The following is a 20,899-nucleotide window of genomic DNA, read 5'->3' on the forward strand; positions in this document are numbered from 1 at the left end:
AGGGGAGCGCTTCAATGAGACCCCAGTCAGTAGTCACCCCCTATTTTTAGTGAGATATTAGACACGATCTCGTGCGTTTATTTTATCAATCCTATGGTTGGTATTGTACCTAGAGGACGAATTTTTTTCTCAGGGTTTAAATTCTGGAGGGAGCGACATATTTTAAATTTCGTTATTCACAAGTATGTACTGCATTGTTCATCAATATATGCTGCCTTGTTCATCAGTATATATATCTTATTCATTATCGATTTTTAAAATTTCGTTATTCATCAGTATATGCTGCCTTGTTCATCAATATATATGTCTTATTCATTAAAAAATAAGGGTCTTAGTGTCTCACGAAAAATAAGGATCTCGTTAGGGCGCATACTTATATATATAGGTAATATATATTCAAAATCACGATATTTAAAAAAATGTCATTTAATAAATACTAGTATAAAATTAATGATATAAAATTAAGCTAATTAAGCAAAATTCTAATTACAATAATTATAGATTTTTTAGTTGCATTGCAAATTGACATAATTGTCCCAATTATCACTGCTCTAAATAAAATATAAATCGACACCGAACAGATTATGGCGTCCCCATATAGATTTAATTAAAAAGGAGAAAAATCCGACATACAATTTCACATTTTTGGTGATCCACTTTTCGACCAATCATGACTCCTAACAGATGATCTTCATAATCATTTCCTTCTTAAGCAATCAAATCCCCTATGGTATTTCCACAATCTATATACGGAAAAATAGTTTAACAGTAATTCTTTTCACTATTTTTTCTTTTTTCTTTATTAATTTTTTTTCTTTCTTTTCATCTCTTTTTTCGGTTTTGATTCTTTTAAAAAATAGTCAATTTAGATTAATAGAAAAAAAATCAATATAGATGTTAAATTAAAAAGTATGACAAAATTTTTATTTTGATATAAAAATTATAAAAAATATATTTGAAACGAATAAGTCATGATTGTTGAAAAAGTCAATATTTGTGATGAGGAGTAATATATGCGGAACAGATGAATGACTTTACCAGGGGAATCACAGGGAGCAGCGAGATAGCTTTCGCCAGAGGAATCACACTCGCCAGAGGAATCATACTCGCCAGAGGAATCACACTCAGCAGAGGAATCATACTTGCCAGAGGAATAATACTTAATCAGAGGAAAGGTCCTTGCCAGAGGGAAGGCTTGCGCCAGAGGAATCGTCCACCTCACCAGTGAATCTACCTTTTTGCCCCTGACCACGCGGAGTGCATGTTCTTAGATAGGAGTTTATTATTTTGCCCCCGTCCATGCGAGGAGCGTGTTCGGGGAGCGAAATTACTTTCTTATCCTTAGCTTGTATTCCTCTATAAATACTCGTGCGTGCACACGTTGTAGGGGGGATCATCTCATTATTCATTCATCTCTTATAAAATGTAATTCTCTCGAAGTATAGTGGAAAAACCCCCAACACCCCGTGGACGTAGGTCTTCTCGACCGAACCACGTAAATCCGGTGTCGTTTACTGCTTTAATTCACGGTATTACTTCTCGTTTCACCAATTTGTTTTAAGGTGGAAAAATAAGTAGATGTCATCCTTTTTCTTTCAAAAAGTTTACATTATTGTTTAATTATAATAGTTTCCAAATTTACATATATTTGAGTTATAATAGTTTTTTAATTCAATTAAGGAGAGAGAGATTATACTGATTCGTTTTAGAATTTTTTAATTTCAAAAATAATTTTTGTATAAGTTAAATTTGTATTAATCTTAATATAAATCTGTAGATGAAAAATTAGTTATATATCTAAAAATTAGAAATTCAATTATTATATATTTTTATTTAATTTTTAATTATTTATTGTGTATGAATTATTTATTTATTTACATAAATATAAATGTTGTTATCTTTGTGTTTTATAATAGTTTTATTTCTTCCAATTTTTAAATAATTTTAGGCTATTTAACTGTAGACTTTTAATATTACGGAGTAATATATGAACTTTTACGAGTCAAAATTGTTATATTAAATGTGAGCTATTAATTTTGTTATATTGATGGTTTAGTCTTATTTGCTCAAAATGAGATTAACTTAATTTATTTATTTTACAATCTGTAATTTATTATTATTATTATTATTATTATTATTATTATTATTATTATTATTATTATTATTATACAATACTCATTAAATTTAATATTATACTCATTGAGTAGACAATACTGTTATTATATATTATTTCAAATCAACTTCTAATTTTAAAATTAATAGAAAATATTTATTATTATTAATTAATCAAATTCATAAATAATAATATTATAAATTTTTACATAATTTAAAAATTTAGAATAAATAAAATTTATCATGATCCGTACACACTGGCGTATCCAGTGCGGTGCATGGGGGTGCAACTGCATCCCCAAAAAATAAATAAAAAATTAATAGTATTAATATTCATATATAAATTATTTTAAATTTAAGGTTTGCACCCCCCAAATAAAAGTTTTAATCCAAAATAAAAGATAAATTCAGTTTTTAAAATCCTAAATTTCATTGGCCCAACTAAAAAGAGAGCCCATCATCTCTTTCTTTTTCATTCTTTTGATCGAGTCTATCATTTAATCAATCCATTACCTCAATTCTTAATTAAACAAAAAAGTTGCAAGTACACATTTTGCATTTGGAATGCAGAGTTATGACTATTATAGTATTTGTATTTTAATAAAAAAAATATCTAAAATATATTGAAGGCCTCAAAATACCGCTCTTGAACCGAATAGAAGTTCAACCCCCTCAAAAAAATCCTAGCTCCGCCAGTATTTATAAAATTATTTTTTCACCCCCAATTTAAAAATCCTGGATCCGCCACAGTCCGTACCTTACACGAGTGAACATACATTACTAATAATTGATCACATAACAGTTTGAGTGGAGACGATGAATCCAGCATGTGTCATATAATTAATGAATTGGTATAATATTTTAATTATCTTATTGAAATTCGTTTGTGAATACAAATATATGTATATACGCATACGTAATAGTTTCATGGGAAATATTACGAGAATCAATATATGGTTCATAGTCATAGTCATAGCACATTAATTATACGCACACCAAATAAAAATGAAAATATATGATATTATTTTATTTGTTGCTGTAGATTTTGTGCAATAAATTTAATTAAATATATTCGCGTACAACTTACCACTGCTGTATTTCATAATTAAAAAAGGTAAATAAAGAAATTCCTTCCCTAAACTAAATCTTTACTCTACGCGCACATTAAAACGCGTTTCCATCCCTATATAAACGTCGCCACAACTCTTCGATCGAAAAAAAAAAAACCATATTTCTCTCTTATTCTCTTTCAGTTTGATTATTTTTTCTCCCAAATGGCGAAAAATAACGCAGCAATCACGCTAACCCTAGAAGAAGAGGTCGAGAAAGTCTTCAGCAAGTTCGACACCAATGGCGACGGCAAGATTTCGCTGGCCGAACTCGGCGACATACTCAACGGTCTCGAATCCGGATCCGCCACTTCCGCCGACGAGGTGAAGCGCATAATGTCGGAGCTCGACACCGACGGCGACGGATTCATCGACTTGAACGAGTTCAAGGCCTTCCACTGCGGCGGCGGCGGTGGCGACAGCAACAAGGAATTGAAAGAGGCTTTCGCTCTGTACGACAAGGACAAAAACGGCAAGATCTCCGCAAACGAGTTGCACTCGGTGCTCCGCAGCCTCGGTGAGAAGTGCTCGCTCAAGGATTGCCGGAAAATGATCAGCTCCGTCGACGTCGACGGCGACGGCTGCGTGAATTTCGAGGAATTCAAAAAGATGATGACTAGGTCTTCTTAATACCGTACGACGATTAGATTTCATCTAACTGTTAGTCTTACTATTTTTCTTTTTTCTTCGAATTTAAGCAACTTAGAGTAGTTCTAGTTTCATGTATAGAATTTCGTCTATAATTTTTCTCTAAAAGCATAGGACAATTGCGATAAAGAGAAACTGTTGAAATTACTGCGGTGTTTTCAACAAAGCAGTTGGCGGTGGATAGGTCACGAGTAAAAAGGGGGATTTCGTTGGCATTTAATGGAATTGGTATGAACCAATCGTAGTTGTTGATTTTATTGCTTTTATTTATTATTATAAACAATTTTTGTGGTTGAATAGGGGTAGTTTGCTTGGCACGAATTATCACTCAACGCGGAGTTAGATCTGTTGGATTGAGACTGGTGTTGATCAAGCAACGCGCTTATCTTTTTTGAATAAAGAGTATCAACTTTAAATTCAAAGATACACCTGAATTTATGTTTGAAAGCTCTTCCAGTTGCTAACTTTTAATTTGTTACTTTATCTTATAATAATTGTGTTATCTAATGACCCGTTGCATCCTTTTGAGAACATGAAATAAGGAGATGATGCAAGTTTGGAATATACTTTGAGTATGTTGGTGAAACTTAGTTGTTTATTTTTATGTAATTTATTTCTCAGTTGTCTCATAGGAGTATCTCTTTATATAAAGTTTACAATTTGGTTGTCCCGAATAAATAACCAAATACTCCCTCCTTTTCATTAGTAGTATTTCACTTTCTTTTTCGGATTGTCCCATTAATAGTGTTTAATTCCCTTTATGGCAATATTCTCTCTCTATACCTAATATTTAAATAATTTTTACCAATCCATTTTATCTATTTTCTACACACTCCTTAATCTTTGTACCCAAAAGAATCTCTTTATATAAAGTTTACAATTTGGTTGTCCTGAATAAATAATCAAATACTCCCTCCGTCCCATTAATAGTGTTCCACTTTCTTTTTCGGATTGTCCCATTAATAGTGTTCCATTCCCTTTATGGTAATATTCTCTCTCTATACCTAATATTTAAATAATTTTTACCAATCCATTTTATCTATTTTCTACACACTCCTTAATCTTTGTACCCAAAAGAAATGAGACAGTCACGGGACTGAGAGAATATGTAGTGAAATTTGTAGTTATTAAAAGTACTAATGGACACGTACACGGTACACTAATTTATTACTTAAAATACAAGGCTAGAAAGTAGTTTGTTTTTTATTGACTTTGTAATACATGGCTAAAAAATAAAAAGTTGTGGGTGCAAATGTCGCGTATTACAAAGGTAGATTAGCGTATTACTCACATGCTCAAATTTATTTATTTATCTTTTTTGTTTATAATGAAAACCTGAACCCGAATGTAGTGATTGGAGGTGAAACGCTTTGCCAACTAAATTGTGATTTGTTTTTATGCTTGTTTTTAAGTTGCAGTTCGTTGTTTTTAAGTTAATATTGTTACATTTAGGGTAACAGAACATACCCAATTTGATCGTAAAAAAAAAAAAAAACAGAACATATCCAACCAGTGGCGGAGTCAGGATTTTTTTTGGGGGGGGGGGATCTGCCCGGGAATTTTTTTTGGGGCATTCAATACATTTTAGACATTTTTTACTAAAATACAAATATAATAATAATAACAACAACATTTTCATAGATAATATAGTTCAAAACATTTACTAAAATTTTTTTTGGGGGCATTCAATACATTTTAGACATTTTTTACTAAAATACAAATATAATAATAATAATAACAACATTTTCATAGATAATATAGTTCAACATTTACTAAAAATTTTTTTGGGGGCATTCAATACATTTTAGACATTTTTTTACTAAAATACAAATATAAGGAGTAATAATAATAACAACATTTTTAGACATATTATAAAAAAAAAAAAATTCATAATTTGGGGGGCTCTAGCCCCCCCTAGCCCCCCTGGCTACGCTAACCCAACCTAAAGGTAATTACAAATCATTACAAGTCATAACCAAATTTTATATACCCTAGAAAGTATTCGGCAATTTTCGACACTTGAATTTTGACATGTACGTTGAATCTCCATTCTGTCATGCCGATGTGATCATTTAAATTATACTCCTTCTGTCCCAATATAAATGTCTCATTTCTTTTTTGACAATATATTCTCTCTCTACACCTAATATTTAAATAATTTCCATCAATCCACTTTATCTATTTTCTACACATTTCTTAATATCCGTGCCCAAAAACTATATATGGAACATTTATATTGAAACGGAGGGAGTATAACATACAAAAAAGGATAAAGAGAATCTCCCAAATTACTAACGTGATTTCTGTATATGCACTTGGCCAAAATTTCCCCCGAAACAAACACACAACAAAAAAAAAATCTCCCAAAATTTCTCTTTCAAGCTGCGAAGAAGAACAATATGAAGAACAATTCTATTCTATTCTCTACTATGGGTTGGTGCGGTTCGGTGCAAAACCTCACCAAATTTGATGAATCGAAAATTGCACTGAAGTCTTGATCTGGAAATTGTACCGCACCAACCAAATACCCTAAATCAAAAATAAAAAATCGAACCGTAAAAATTGTCAGTTTTGTTCGATTTAACCAAACCGATCGATTTTATCTTCTTTTTTTTCCCTTCAAAATGTATGTTAAAATTCATGAATACAACAATCAACTCCACCGCAACGACTTGCAGATTTATAAATCTAACCATCCATTATGAGACCCTGCTATTCATCAAGTCAGTCACCAAAAGCTCCATTATACACCAAGCAACTTTGTGTCCAAGGCATTTATCTTTACATAAAAATACAAAATGAAAAGGGACCAATACTGAGTGTACAACTCGCCCACCTGTGCTAAAAGCACTTTCCGAGGTCACTGAAGATACGGGAATAACAAGAATATCCTTGGCAATTTTATGCAAAGTAGGATACATTTGATCCATTTTCCACCAATCAAGAATGTCAAAGGCATCATTCTCGGGTATATGATCATCATCTAAGTAGTGTTCAACTTCACCATTCACATGCACCTTTCTTTTCTTTGTTCTCTTGGCTTGAGCATAAGTATCCTCCTCATCGTCACACTCATCACCACCTACTTCTTTTCCTTTCCAAAGTTCATTATTTTTTTCACTTTCAATCCTCATTTGATACTCAATCACAAGTCTATCAAGATTCTCCCTTACTTTTTTTAGTTCATTTTCAGCATCATCGGATCCATCTCCATACAACCTTTTGAAATAGAACTCCACACAATCCATCTTATTTCTAGGATCTAAAACAGAAGCTACAGCCAAAACTAGGCTTGCTACCGGGCCAGGAACTGCCGGTTTCGGGCCGCGAAATTTCGGAACCTGAACCGACCCTTGGGGTCTCTGGGCGGGCCAATTTTTGGGCCTGGAACCGCGGGCCAAAAACCGGCGTTTTCGGGCTTTTTCTTTTTATTTTTTTTATATTCTTTTTAATGAAATTAAATTATTTGTGTTAACATTTAATAGTTTTTACTTTACAAATGTTGAAAAATGTTAAAATTGCTCAACTTATACTATATAGTTTTATAAATTATGATGTTAAAAACATAAAATGTTAAAATTACTCAACTTAAAGTCTTAAATTACTTAATAACCTATATACTATTGTCATATAAATATATAATTTTTAAATATATGTTGTGTTTTTTAAAGCTTGTAATTACTCAAGTTACCAAGTAAAATAATTTTCAAATTTACTCAACTTAAAAATCTTAAATAATATAATACTCCCTCCGTCCCACAGAAAGTGGTACGTATTCCTTTTTGGGCTGTCCCACCGAAAGTGGTGTATTTCCTTTTTTGGCAAAAATTAGACACCCCTTATTTTTCCTTAATCATTCTCTTATTACATTCTATTTCCTACTTTATCACTTTATTACCTTATCTCTCATACTTTATCACATTCTCTCTCATACTTTATCACTTTATTACTTTCTCTCTCCTACATACTTAAAACACTAATCTACAACTCCTTGAACCCTGTGCCCAATAGAAACGCATCACTTTGCGCGGGACGGAGGGAGTAATATTTTTTATGTCATCTTTTTTTCTTTTAAATAACAATTGAATTGAAATAAAGTAAAGGAAAAATAATTAACACATTGAGAATCAAAGATTCAAATGAATTCATAAAAATAGATATCTTTATTGAATTTATTCTATGTACCAAAAAAATATTACAAGGATACAAATTACATAATCTTCAAAATTGAATAAGTAAGCTAACTAATACTAACTAAATAACTAATTGATCCCTAGACCTTATAAGTTATAAGTTACATATTTATAAGTTATATATTTATAAGTTATAAGTTATATATTACATGAATATAAGTTATATATTTATAAGTTAAGTTGAGTGATCACACATTGAAAAATGTAGGATTCTTTACAATGTGTAGTACACTATAGATAGTGAAGCTACATTAAGTTAAAATTATCTCACATTAAAAAATGTAGGATTTTCTACCATGTGTAATACACTATAAATAATGAAGCTACATTATCCCACATTGAAAAATGTAGAATTCTCTATCATGTATAGTACACTATAAATAGTGAAGCTACATTTAGTTGAAATTATCCTACATTAAAATATGTAGGATTTGGATATAAAATTAAAAAAAATAAAAATTTGGCCGGGCCCGGTGATTCCGGGTCGAATCGGCGGGCTGGCCCGACGGGCCATGGGCCCAGAATCTGGAGAATCGTAATCGCCCTGTGCGTCCAGGCGGGCCGGTCCTAGAACCGGCCCGTGGTCAACGGTTCGGGCTGAAACCGTTGACTTCCGGGCCGGTTCAGGGTTGGCCCGGCGGTTCCGGTTTACCCGTGACAAGCCTAACCAAAACCCCACCAATTTGGTCCCAATATTTGTCAAACTTCTCAACCATATTCTTAGCCATTGTTCTAATAATATCAACATCACTTTGGATCCACCGCCTCAAAGCAATCTTAATTTCATAAACTTTACGAAGAAACAGATTAGAAGTTGGATGATTTCTACCAGAAAAGACTTTAGTAGCCTTGTAGAAAATCTCCAACTTCTCACAAACAAGACTTGCCAACATCCATTCATGCTCAGTAGAAACAACAAATTTCAGCTTCCTATTCAAGTGTTTCAATTTTGTTAACACATCCTTAAAAGGTAAAGCAGCTTGAAGCATAAAAAAAGTGGAATTCCACCTAGTTTTACAAGCAAGAACCAACCTTTTAGGCCTACATATATTCAAAAGCCAACAAGCATCCTCAAAATTTTCAATTCTTTTAGGAGTGGACATCCAAAATATAACACACTCTCGGACTTTCTCAACTGCACTACCAATCACACCCAAGCCATCTTTCACAACCAAATTTAAGATATGAGCATTGCACCTCAAATGCAAAAACAAACCACATTAAACTATTAGATTCTAAATTCTCCATCAAAACATTCATCATTGCATCATTTGTGCTCGCATTATCAAGAACCACTCCTGAGATTTTATTCTCCAAAGAATAATAACATATGCAATCCATTAATATCTTTGCAAGAATGGGTACGGTATGTGAAGGCACAAAACAAAACCTAAAAATTAACACACAATTATAATTATTAATAAATATTTAAAACTCAAATAAACACATAGCAACAAGTAGCAAGTAAATCAACACTAGTAATTAAAAGTAAAGCTCATTACCTCAAAGTTCGATTATCCATTGTTGATCAATAAAGTGTGAGGTGATAGCCATGTATCCCTTTTTCTGATTGGAAGCAGTCCACATGTCGGTGGTTAGTGCAACTCTCTCATATGTGGAATCGAACAGAGCTTTCAAGGAACTCTTGGCATCATTATATATCTTCATAATAGCGCTCTTAAGTGTATTCCTTGATATCATTTTGAAAGATGAATTAAACCCCTTCACAAATTTTCTAAAGCCCACATGATCCACTATCGATAAAGGGTACTCATGTATGACCACCATACTAACCAAGTCCCTCCTTGAAGTCTCTTGATCAAACTTGACAGGCTTTTCCCTATCCTTCAATTCCAATACAGTGGTCCCATCAACTTCAGTCTTAACATTCAACTTTGTTTGACCTAATCCAAGCCGTAAGTGCCGCTTTGGACATACAAGATTTGCATGCTTAAGTAGATGAGAAGTTCCAGATGTACCATTGTAAGACAATGTAGCCGTGCAGTAGTTGCATTTTGCCTTTTGAACACCATTCACCATTATTATCTTGAAATGATCCCAAGCTTTAGAAGTACGTTTCTTGGCCATTTTACCATCTTCTACTTTCACTTCCGTGGTCCCAACGATTTTAGCATTGGTGGAATCATTTTCAAGTACAATCACATTCACAAGTTGTTCAACAAAGCTTTCTTCTGCCAACTTATTTTCACTCTTCTACAAAAACAAAAACCTAAGACAAATTAAAATCTAAACATTCATAAATTTCTAACCTAAGACAATCAAAATCCAAACATTCATAAATTTCGAACTGGAGGACGATCCAACTTAAGACAAACTTAAGACAAATCAGAATCCAACTTCTCACAAGCTCATAATCTAACAATAAATTTCGAACCTAAGAAAAATCAGAATCCAAATTAGAACCTAAGACAAATCAAAACCTAAGACAAAACATTCATAAATTTCGAACATAAATCAATCCAAATCAGAATCAAAATTTCAGTCATAAACATGCTCAAACTCAGAATCTAACCTAAGACAAAATTTCAATTTCAGAATCAAATCAAAATGAACATTTTTTTCATTTCTAACCTTTGATTCAGAGCATCCTGTGGTAGACATTGACATGGCTGAACGACGACGGCGGTGGAGTCTAGCGGTGACCGGACGACGGCGTAGGGAGGGTAGCACGCAGAGTCGCAGGCGGCGACCGGAGATGCAGATGGGTAGCACGTAGAGTCGATCGGAGATGGCAGGCTGAAAAGAGAAAGAGGGGCGGCGGGCGAACTGGAGGAGGATGGGCGTGTGCTGCAGCAGCTGCTGTCCCCGTCTTTGTCGGCGGCGGGCAGACGAACTGGAGGTGGAGACCGGAGATGGGAGTGAGGAGACGGACAGCGAACTGGAGAGGCCAAGAGGGAGATGAGAGTGACTGAGGCGGCGGGATGCGGGAGTGAGGGAGAAGAACAGAGAGAGAAGAAATTAGAATTAGAAACTAGGGTTTTCAAAGTTATTCTAATTTTTCTATTATTTTTAATTTTTAATATATCTAATATTATTAATAAAATAAATATAAAAATAAATAATATATTTTAAATTAAATCAAATCCACGGGTCGGATCTGGGTTGGATCCGAATCTCAAATTTCAAGATCCAGATCCAAATCCATTTTAGAAAATGAGATCCAGATCCGCGGATCCAAAAAATTGAGATTCAGACGGATCTGGATCCACGGATCTGGACCGGGTCCATGATCTACTGCCATCTCTACTTATGAGTCAATACTATGTATTGAGGAGGCTCATCCAACTGACTCATATCCATTAGTTTTGATTTTGTATTTTTTATTTAATTTAAATTGCCCCAACTTAATTAACACAATTACTTGAATTAAAATTGCATTAATTAAAATTATAAAAAATTAAACTTAAATACATGTCCTAAAAATCCTAAAAATATTATTCAACGATATGAACTTTCGGTTCGTCCGGAGGCTCTTCCACGCATTCCACCATTTGAATGCAACGCCATCGGTACGCAAGGCGAAGAGCGTTTGGGCCTTCTCTCGAATCATGTCTTCGGAGTGCCCGAATGGCCATTTTGCGTTGGCCTCAACCCACGTCGCCTCTCATAGCTTGACCTCCGAACTCACACGGGCCCAGTGAGATTTGATTTGGCAGAGGTTGAGGTCGGTACCCAAGATGGCGTTCACTCGCTCGATGATGCGGCCCCAATAGTGATCGCCTTTTTGATTGACACTACAGATGGCATCGTTCATCTCCTCTACCCAAATCCGAGCGATGAGGTCCGCTTCTCGTGGGTGTAAGAGTGACGAACGTTTTTTTTGCCTTTCGCTGACGCCAACGCCTTTTCCTTGAAGTACATTGCCTTCCGCCGCCCACGTTGATGTGCCGCTGCCGCCACGCTTTGGGCAGTCGGCGCTGCCACCTCTTCGGCCATTTGGATCTCTAGGAGTCTAGGGGCTCGTCTCCTATGTTGAACGCCGATAGGTCGCGATGGTAGTCGCCGGTAAAATCACCGGTCTAATTTGATGAAAAATAGTCAGGAGCATTTTGATTTGTAGAATAATTTGAGTGATAAAAAATAAGATAAAGGATGAAGGATTTAAAGTGTGGGTGAAAGATTTTGAAAAAGGATTGAAGGGGTTTTTATAGATGAAATTGAAATAATGAAAAAAATAGCATAGAATCGTTAGGTACAAAAAAAAAAGGTATTAAAAAAACGGTAATACAGCCGTTTTGAAAAAAATTAAAATTTAAAAAAAAAAGGGCAAAAGAGCTGTTATTTTCAAAAAATTCGAATTTTCATTTTTTTTTTAATTCGGCGTGTGCATCGCTATTTATTTTAACAGATGAGTCGAGATCATTTAGATGAGTCGAGCTTGAGTCGACGATGGCCTATATCAGTCGACTCATCAGGAAATCGACTTGAGCACCCCATATGACTATATGAGTCTACTGATGTGGGTGCTTTGAGAACTTTCAATTAAACATCTTTTCAGTTAGAACTTAAAAGCTTTTTAAATAAGTTTAATCTAAAACTGTTTAAATGATTTGACACAGTATTTTGTTTTATGACCGGAAATGAATTTTGATACGGATATAGGGATACCATTGTAAATCAATCTCACACAATATTTTACGTTTAAGTCTCTCAAGTAATCAAACTTAACGATGACTTTATTCTGCTTTCCATCTCTAAAACCTAAGACGGCAAAATTCAGACCATACCGTAAAACAAAATAAATTTGCGTTTATCTACTCCACGGCAAACAGTTGGATTGTATTTTCTGATTTCCCCTATAATATGTTTTGCGTGGAATTCAACTAAGCATTCAGACATATGAAGAGTTTACGCAAGTTAACATGTAAACAAACAAATCCACATTACGACATAACGTGATAGGTAAATAAAGAAACATAAAAAAGGCTGAACTTCTAAAGTGGTCACTTCATTTATTCTTACCCTATATATAATACACGAAACCCATAGTATCATTAATTCTCAAGCAACATCCTGCTTCAACACCAACAGGTTTCACATAAGTTTATGCATCACACCACCTACATCTAGAGAGGAAAAGTACACCAATAGTATTTCTAGGGTGACGACAGCGCGAGCTATGTATAAGCAATGCAAACAGTTAATGCAACACAAGGCAATCTTGAGGGAGATGTGGGGAAACTTGTGGTGTGCCGGAGTCATAACTAGTCTCCTCTGTGCCCATAAACTCCTCATCTGATTGTAAATTAGCAGCCTCGCAGACATACTTCTCTACCTCTTGGAATCTCTCGTCTGAGAGTGAAACCTCAGAGAGAAGCTTCCATGCATATTGTTCCGATGCTTCGTCATAATCCTTTCTCCGCTTAAGCACCATATGTCCACTTATTTCCCAGACAGCGGGATTCACCTGAGTATCAAGAAGCTCCCGGTCTACTTCTCCACGTGCTTGTTTCTCAGCATAGCACTGCAGTTCATCATAAGGGACACTATAAATCTCCTCTTTCAGGAACCTTTGACAATAATAATAGCCAATGGAGGTGTTTACTTTTCACGACTGATAAAATGTAGATTAAGTATTTTTATCCTCATTATTAGGATATCATCAGTCCCACCCTTTCAATGGGATATGAATCAATCAAAATTAGCTAAAATGATAGTAATAATTATAAGTACCTTGGGATATACCAAAGTTTCAATCCATCTTAGTAAACAAGAGATTAGCCTTATAGTTTCCTATTGCCCAATCCTAATGGCAAATAAGTAACATAGAAAGGGATAAACTTGAATAGCATGCATAACAATTTCTGATGCGTGAGATGAGAAAACATCATAGATCAATAGTTGCTACAGCACTAATTTAGCTTCAGGTCAAATAGTCAACGGTACTTAGGGAGCTAGTTATTCATTATTTATTAAGTATAATTTCGCAAAACACATTCCTAGCTCGTTGTACTTTGAAATTTTATTTTGACAAGTCCCTATACAATTTTCTTGTTTTAGTAAGCCCTTATTCTTCCATATTTAATATCATCAAAACCTTATTTAACAGTTAATTATACCGTTAGTTAAATTATATACTGAGTCCTTTTATTTCCTTAAATTCCATTTTGTATTCTAATGAACAATTTTAATAGAACATCACAGTTTTTCACTCTTTTTCCTCCCTGTAGAAAAAGCTTAGCATTTCTCTCTCTCTCTCTCTCTCTCTCTCTCACACACACACACACTTGATGAAAAGTGAGGGAAGGAAGATGAGAATTGAGTTTGAGCATGCATCTCACTCCTCAATTTAAAAAAAATGCATCTTGTTCCTCAGAAAAGTGATAGGAAAAAAGAAGAGGAATTTGTGGTTTTTTAGTTAATTGTTTTGAATTAGATACTATATCAAATTTAATTAGCTAGAAAATGGGCTGGCATTGCATTTAAACAAATAAAAGTTAAAGTAAACGTGGCCGATTTTCTATTAAAGGTTTTCATTAGAATACAAAATGGAATTTAACTAAATAAAAAGGACTAGTATAGTACTATATAATTTAACTATCGGTATAATTCACAGATTGACTAGGGTTTGTTAAGTAAGAGTTTGATGATATTAAAATATAGAAGAATAAAGACTTACCAAAACAAGAAAATTGTACAGGGACCTATTGAAACAAAAGTTTAAAGTATAAGGAGCTAGGAATGTGTTTTGCCTATAACTTTTAAGCCTGAAATTTGATGATTACCAAAAGGCCATTAACACTAAAAAAAGACCAATCTGATTAGTCAAATTCTACAACCAAAGCAAAACTCTCTAGAACATCAACTAATAATAGACTAAAGATTGGTCGTTTCACTGCACTGGGTCTTAAGGAGTAAAATTTAAATGATCGTGTCAGAGGAGTCTATTATGATCGCACACAAGCTAAATATTAGATTTGCCTATCTTGCAAATAGAGGAATCATATATAATAGATTGGTTGCAACCAAAAACATAAAAAAATGGACTGGAAAAGAGATCACCTGAGGTAGTAGAAAGACTCTCTTGCCACAATCAGAAATAAGCATATTGAAAGCGACATTGTTACTTTCAAGGGAGATGCAAGAACTTGCAACAGCATCACATAGATCACACAACTTATTTCCACCCTCAAAGACAAGTCCTCTGACAGGATAATTCAGCAGCTTAGAGACTATCACCCTAGTATCTTTGCTGCTCAGTATCTTGCATGTTGCTGTTTTCTCTATGGGAAAAGGTGCAGATAAGTAGTATGCCTGTCATTGATGCAAAGTTAAGGCAACTTAGCTATAAGAAGCTAAGAGCTAGACAACTCAAGTAGATTATACCTGAAAGTGGAGATGGTTGATGGTGGCAAAGGCACCCAAACTGTTATAACCCACTCTGAAAAAGGGATTTGACGCCTCTTTAGCAAAGTGCAGAGCGAGCAGAAGGCACTCATGAACAATTTTCTGGGGTAAGCAATCAAGGACACGAGGTATTAGAAGCACATGTCCGTATTCAATGGGACTCACCTGAAAAAAGTTGTTATGATCTATAAGAAGAAAGATACACAGGGCTAATGCAAGCCAGCATCAGAAATCTGAAAAAATAGTGAAAATAGCATACATTAATTGCAACGACACTGGGCGGGCCTTTCTCAGGATCAATTGGAGTGCTAGGAAAATAACGAGCTTTGCCATTTTCACTTGGCTCAAACCTGAAGAGCACCTCCTCTTGACCCACTTTTGTAAAGTTGAATTTGTTCTTATCGAAAGGCTGGAGAACCTTGTCAACCCGAAACTCAGTTGGCCGCTTCTTAAGGTGGCGTCCCTCATTCAGCTGCGCGATAAAACCATATGTTCCAGGAATGACCTTCGTCTCACAAGAGGTAACATCATACCTGAAAAGCCCTTGAGTCATACGATCCTCCCATTGTCCTAGCAACAAGTTGTTCAAATTGGACGTTTTGGGACATTTCCCATCACAAGATCCATCAACCTCGTTGTGACCTAGCTCTTCCTCAGCAGTATTGAATGCATAGAGAGGTAGCTTCGAAACTGAAACAATTACATCACATCTAACATACTCAGAATAGAAAACTGGATCTGCTATCAAAACAAATGTAGAACTATTTCACCAATGCGATTGATTAGTAAACTTGCATTAACTTTCTGGAAAAGAAGCATGCAACAACCAAGTCTCCAAAATGAAAAAAACAATATCGAAGACGGAATATTTACGTTAAACTCTGCAAGATACCCTAATTCCAAACAAATTTGATATCAGGAACTTCAACAAAAACGTGTAGCTCTACCGGAAAATAAAATAAATCCATAGTCAATTTACATACTATCGTCCAAATAAAAACAATTCTATCTTACAATGACATTCTGAAACCCTAAAAGCTTAAGATCGTATATGAGGCATAGCGAGATGAGCATGTACCAGGCAAGCAGCAGCTTCCGAGGCAATTGCGGCCGCAGCCCTGCGCCATAGTTTTGAGGTCTTCAGCAGAAGCATTCTCTTGGTAGTTAGAAACCACCGTCGCCACCCTCTTTATCGTCAATTTCGTCTCTAATACAGACACCATATCTACGACCTACTCTCGCTCTCTCTATAAATCAAAGGGGATAGTCGGAAGAAAAAAATTATGACCGATATACAAAATGAAAAGGAAATAAAAAGTCAGAGTTAGGCGGAGATGGAGGAGAAAGGGCCGCCGCCGGCGAGGAAGAGGAGATCGGATGGGGAGCCGCCTTCGGATGGTAAGGCACCCCGACCGCCGTGCGGGGAAGGAATCTGGCCCTTGTCGTCCACCGTAAGATTGGAAGCCGAAGCTATCCGGCGATGAGTTATTGTTGGCGGTTGGAAGAGATAATCGGTGGAATCAAATAAAGCCGTGATTGTTTTTGCAATTTGAATCAACAAAAAAAACAGAAGACGCCACCACAAATTCGAGGGTGAGAGAGATGGAGCGTAGCGTAGAGCAGAGAAAGGTTGAGGTGTTGGTAATCGCTAATTCGCCGGAGGATGTGGTCGGATGGTTGGATATGTATAGAGAGAGAGAGACGTGTTTGGATTTTGAGATTTGAAGGCTCTCTGCCTCTGCATCTACAAAATGCAATTGTGGGTCAAAACTGGGAGGCTGGGCCTCTTTTATCTCATTGGGCTTTCAATAGCTCCAACAAGAGTATTAAATCGGCGGGAAATTCTGTTGTTCGTTCCAATTTTTTGTTTGTAAACCAAAAATAGAAATGTTAAGCCTCATGTTATTCATAGTCTTAAGTTTATTTACTATGCTTTTATTTTAAAAGAGAGCATAATAATAATAATAAATTTTCTATAGTTCATAGTTTTCAAGCTAAATACGAATAATTTCAAACATAATCTTAATTTTTTTCACTATAACCTCTTGTATTATATGAATTATAGTAAAATTATGTTCCCTTTGTCCATGAAAAAATTGTCACAATTTCCTTTTTTGGGATACTTACCATCTTACTGTCACTGCAAAAGCCACACTCCATTATCAACAACAAGTTATACCTTTCTTTTACATTCTACACAAGTCATTCAATAATTCACCGCATTTCATTCAGGAAAGGAAAATCTCAAATTCAAGAGCCAGTTGATACAGAACATTCATCAAGTTTGTCTTCCTCACAAATTCACCAAAACAAGAAAAGAGTGCAAGAGAAACACAAGGTTTACCATTTTAAACTCTAGCTTGTTTTATCTTTACAAATGACATTATCATGTATCCTATTTTTTTTCTCAAAGATATGATAACAAACCAACGCGATGCTAGCAATGTTTTTACATCGAAATTTAACGGTTAATGAACTCAAAACAATAAGAAAGGGGCACGTGGTGTTGGCATGATTTTTCCCCTGTTCCAGTAAGAGAAAGAAGTTGGGGTTGGGGTTGTTGCTGTCTGACCGAGAAAGGTAAAAAAGGAACGGTTGTTGACGACGGTAGTGGTGCGGAGCGGCTGCTTTTGGTCGTGGGGCTCCACCTGCGACGTCTGCCACTGCCAAGGAAGAGGAGGCCTTAAAGAGAGCTATGTGCGTGAGAAAGAGCAAGAGAGTTGAGAGATGGGGGATTTAGCCTTGGTTTTAGAATAGAAGAGGTGGGCTCATTATTTGAATTGGGCTGATTTTATTTAAATAACTAGCTCAAAATTTTAAGTTCTTTAATAGGTGAATCATATTCATAGCCCAAATTTTACTCTTTGTAGCCTCTTATTCAATAAAATATTAATAAAAATACTATTTCACCCTTGTAGCCTCTAATTAAAAAGTTACTAAAAATTATAATTTATCTCGTACCCCTAAAAAATTGAAAAGAAAACATGATGGAATTTAATAATTTGAGCTTTTTCTTTTCGAACAAATTGGGGTTTATTTATTCAATGTGTGAAAGAATCAATTTCAAGTGGAAATCTATAAATTTATGTAAGTTATGATTTATCATCACCTTGGGGCTATGAACTAGACAACTAGACATGTATCCCAAATCATCAAAATGATTACCTTTTGCTTCTTCAACTTCTTCAAATTCAGGTTTTGAAGAAGAAGACGTTTTATTGTTGGTTTAGCTTTTTTGGTTTTGCGTTGTTCTCGTCGCACAGAGGAAAGAAATGGGTTGTAGTAGCGTTGGAAACAAAAGTAAATGTAGTCACAACAAGAACTGAACTGATCGACCTTGGAAGAGATGAAAACTTTATTTTGGGTAATACTAAACCTTTGCTTACTCTTTTTTTTCCATCTTCAAATAACTTGGAAATTTGAGGTTCAACATTACTTTATGTTTTCCTTGATAGTTTATCCACGAAGGCTTTGATGTTTTTGTCGTCAATTGATGAGTTCTCGTGGGAGGCTTGGATAATTTGTAACTAAATCCCATCGTATTTTTTGTTCAAATTTTTAGGGTTGTAGATGAAGTTATATGTAAATTAAATTGAGATGATGTTATTTGTAAATTAAATTGGGGGGCTATGAGGATAAAATAGTACATATATTAATAATTTTAATATTTTATTAAGTAAGAGGCTATAAAGAGTGAAATGGAGGCTATAAGTAGAATCACCCTCTTTAATAAGCTATGCTAAGTTTATAAGCTGATTGATTTAGAGGGTGTTTAAGAGCTTATAAGCTGTCAAAGTGTTTGGGTAATTGTAGGGGTGTAATCGAATCGAGCCGAACCGAATAGTGGTGTGCTCAAGTTTGGTTTGTTTAGTATTGAATCAAATCCCGAACTTTATTTACCGAATACTTTGAAGCTCACGAGCTTAAACAAACTTTCTAAATTTATATTTATATTCAAAATATTGATTATTTTATTTTAAAAATAAATTATTTTATTTAAAATAATAATTATATTAATTATTTTCTTATAACACACAAAATTAATTAGAGATTTAATACACTTATTATTAATTTTAGTGTATAAATATAAATTGTATCTACTAATAATTTATATTTTTCAAGCTGAATCACTTGATAAACATGTCACGAGCTAACGAGCCGAATACTACTAAGCTCAAGTTTGGTTTGTTTATTTATCGAGCTTCTCTAAACGAACTTGAACGAGCTTTTATCGAGTCGAGCTCCGAATAGTTCGCAAGCGGCTTGATTTGTTTACAGCCCTAGGTAATTGAGCTTATGAGCTAGAAAGAGAATTTTTAGTTAGTGAGAGAAAATCTTTGTTAAAAAGAGAAAATTGAAAAAAAAAACAATGAAATTAGAATGATATATGATGAAAATAAAAAATCATAATCGAGTTATTTTTGAAAAATGAGTGTTGCTTATAAGAAAATGAGAAAATAAGTTGGGATAGATGAATTTATTTTTTGGGGAGCTTATAATCTCTTAGAGCTTAAATTTACAACTTATAAGTTTTTTAGGAACTTATTTTGCCAAACATTTTGAAGGAGCTTATAAATTGTTTTAAAAAACTTATAAACTCAGCCAAACACCCTCTTAATCGTCTGATCCATAAGCTGATTAATAAGTCGAGTTGAAATTTTTATAAGCTCAAGATTAATGAGCTATTTTAAAGATGACTTGATACGTTGACTTCAGCTGAATTGAATTTAGATGAGCTAAAGATTTAAGTTTAAATAATTACTTCCTCCATCCTGTAAAAATATTCCTACAAGTGAGTAACACAAATTTTAATAAATTAATTAAGTATGTTATGAGTGGAGAAAAGGTTTCACCATAAAGGAAGTGTTAATAGTGATAATTAATTATATTGTGAGTGGAGAGAAGGTCCCGCCATATGGTAGAATAGGTAAATAAGTTAATATATGGAGGACAATCTATTGTGGGGTAGTGTCCATAAATATAATATGACATTTTTTTGTGGACACCCCAAAAAAGAAAATTAGGACTATTTCATAGGATAGATGGAGTAATTATTCAGATTCGTATGTGTTAAGCATGAAATAAATTTGCATTATGCATTTTGTAATTTAAAAGCATTTATGATTTAAATTGAATTTAATAAATAAATCCAATTATCAAAGAAAAGTCGAGCAATAATATTTTGGTGTCCTTAGCCGAAAATTTTAGATTTCAATATTTATAATCAAAATTTTGGAAAACCCGGCGTGATAAATCAAGAATATATAGCCTTTCACTTTGACTTAAGGCTAGTTTTGTGATACCTATTAAGAATAGGATTTCTTGTAGATTTTGTTGACCAAGAGGACTAACATTGCTTTTTTGAGATTAGTTGCATTAAGCTTTGTCTATTCAGGTGGACTTATTTTTCAAATGTATGATGGAGTTATATAAGATCTACATGTATCATGAAATGCAAATCTGTTTACC

General features: G+C 34.3%; 3 protein-coding genes across 3 annotated transcripts; 1 reads left to right on the forward strand and 2 right to left on the reverse strand.

The window, feature by feature from the left end:
* The first annotated feature begins 3,141 nt into the window (after nucleotides 1-3,141).
* Nucleotides 3,142-4,166, forward strand: LOC131001749 (probable calcium-binding protein CML18). Its single transcript, XM_057928317.1, has one exon. The coding sequence runs from the start codon at nucleotides 3,387-3,389 to the stop codon at nucleotides 3,849-3,851; it is 465 nt and encodes a 154-aa protein (XP_057784300.1). The 5' UTR covers nucleotides 3,142-3,386; the 3' UTR covers nucleotides 3,852-4,166.
* Nucleotides 4,167-9,565: 5,399 nt separating this feature from the next.
* LOC130998173 (zinc finger BED domain-containing protein RICESLEEPER 3-like) lies at nucleotides 9,566-10,690 on the reverse strand. Its single transcript, XM_057923604.1, has 2 exons — nucleotides 10,655-10,690; nucleotides 9,566-10,276 (listed from the first exon to the last, which is right to left on the reverse strand). Exons 1-2 carry the CDS (start codon nucleotides 10,688-10,690, stop codon nucleotides 9,566-9,568), a joined length of 747 nt encoding a protein of 248 aa, XP_057779587.1.
* A 2,320-nt stretch (nucleotides 10,691-13,010) lies between these two features.
* Nucleotides 13,011-17,224, reverse strand: LOC131001750 (GDP-L-galactose phosphorylase 2-like). The gene is made up of 5 exons (XM_057928318.1): nucleotides 16,509-17,224; nucleotides 15,690-16,120; nucleotides 15,410-15,595; nucleotides 15,086-15,337; nucleotides 13,011-13,547 (listed from the first exon to the last, which is right to left on the reverse strand). The coding sequence occupies exons 1-5, from the start codon at nucleotides 16,651-16,653 to the stop codon at nucleotides 13,224-13,226; spliced, it is 1,338 nt and encodes a 445-aa protein (XP_057784301.1). The 5' UTR covers nucleotides 16,654-17,224; the 3' UTR covers nucleotides 13,011-13,223.
* Between the last annotated feature and the right edge of the window lie 3,675 nt (nucleotides 17,225-20,899).

Source organism: Salvia miltiorrhiza, chromosome 8, assembly GCF_028751815.1.
Source record: "Salvia miltiorrhiza cultivar Shanhuang (shh) chromosome 8, IMPLAD_Smil_shh, whole genome shotgun sequence".
Taxonomy (NCBI): Eukaryota; Viridiplantae; Streptophyta; class Magnoliopsida; order Lamiales; family Lamiaceae; genus Salvia; species Salvia miltiorrhiza.

Coding starts and splice junctions, on each gene's coding strand:
- LOC131001749 (XM_057928317.1), top strand. CDS start 3,387: ATGGCGAAAAATAACGCAGCAATCACGCTAACCCTAGAAGAAGAGGTC.
- LOC130998173 (XM_057923604.1), bottom strand. CDS start 10,690: ATGTCAATGTCTACCACAGGATGCTCTGAATCAAAG. Junction 10,277..10,654: donor CAGGATGCTCTGAATCAAAG/GTTAGAAATGAA, acceptor TTGTTTTTGTAG/AAGAGTGAAAATAAGTTGGC.
- LOC131001750 (XM_057928318.1), bottom strand. CDS start 16,653: ATGGTGTCTGTATTAGAGACGAAATTGACGATAAAGAGGGTGGCGACG. Junction 15,338..15,409: donor TCAACCATCTCCACTTTCAG/GTATAATCTACT, acceptor CATCAATGACAG/GCATACTACTTATCTGCACC. Junction 13,548..15,085: donor GAGTCTTTCTACTACCTCAG/GTGATCTCTTTT, acceptor GATGAACTGCAG/TGCTATGCTGAGAAACAAGC.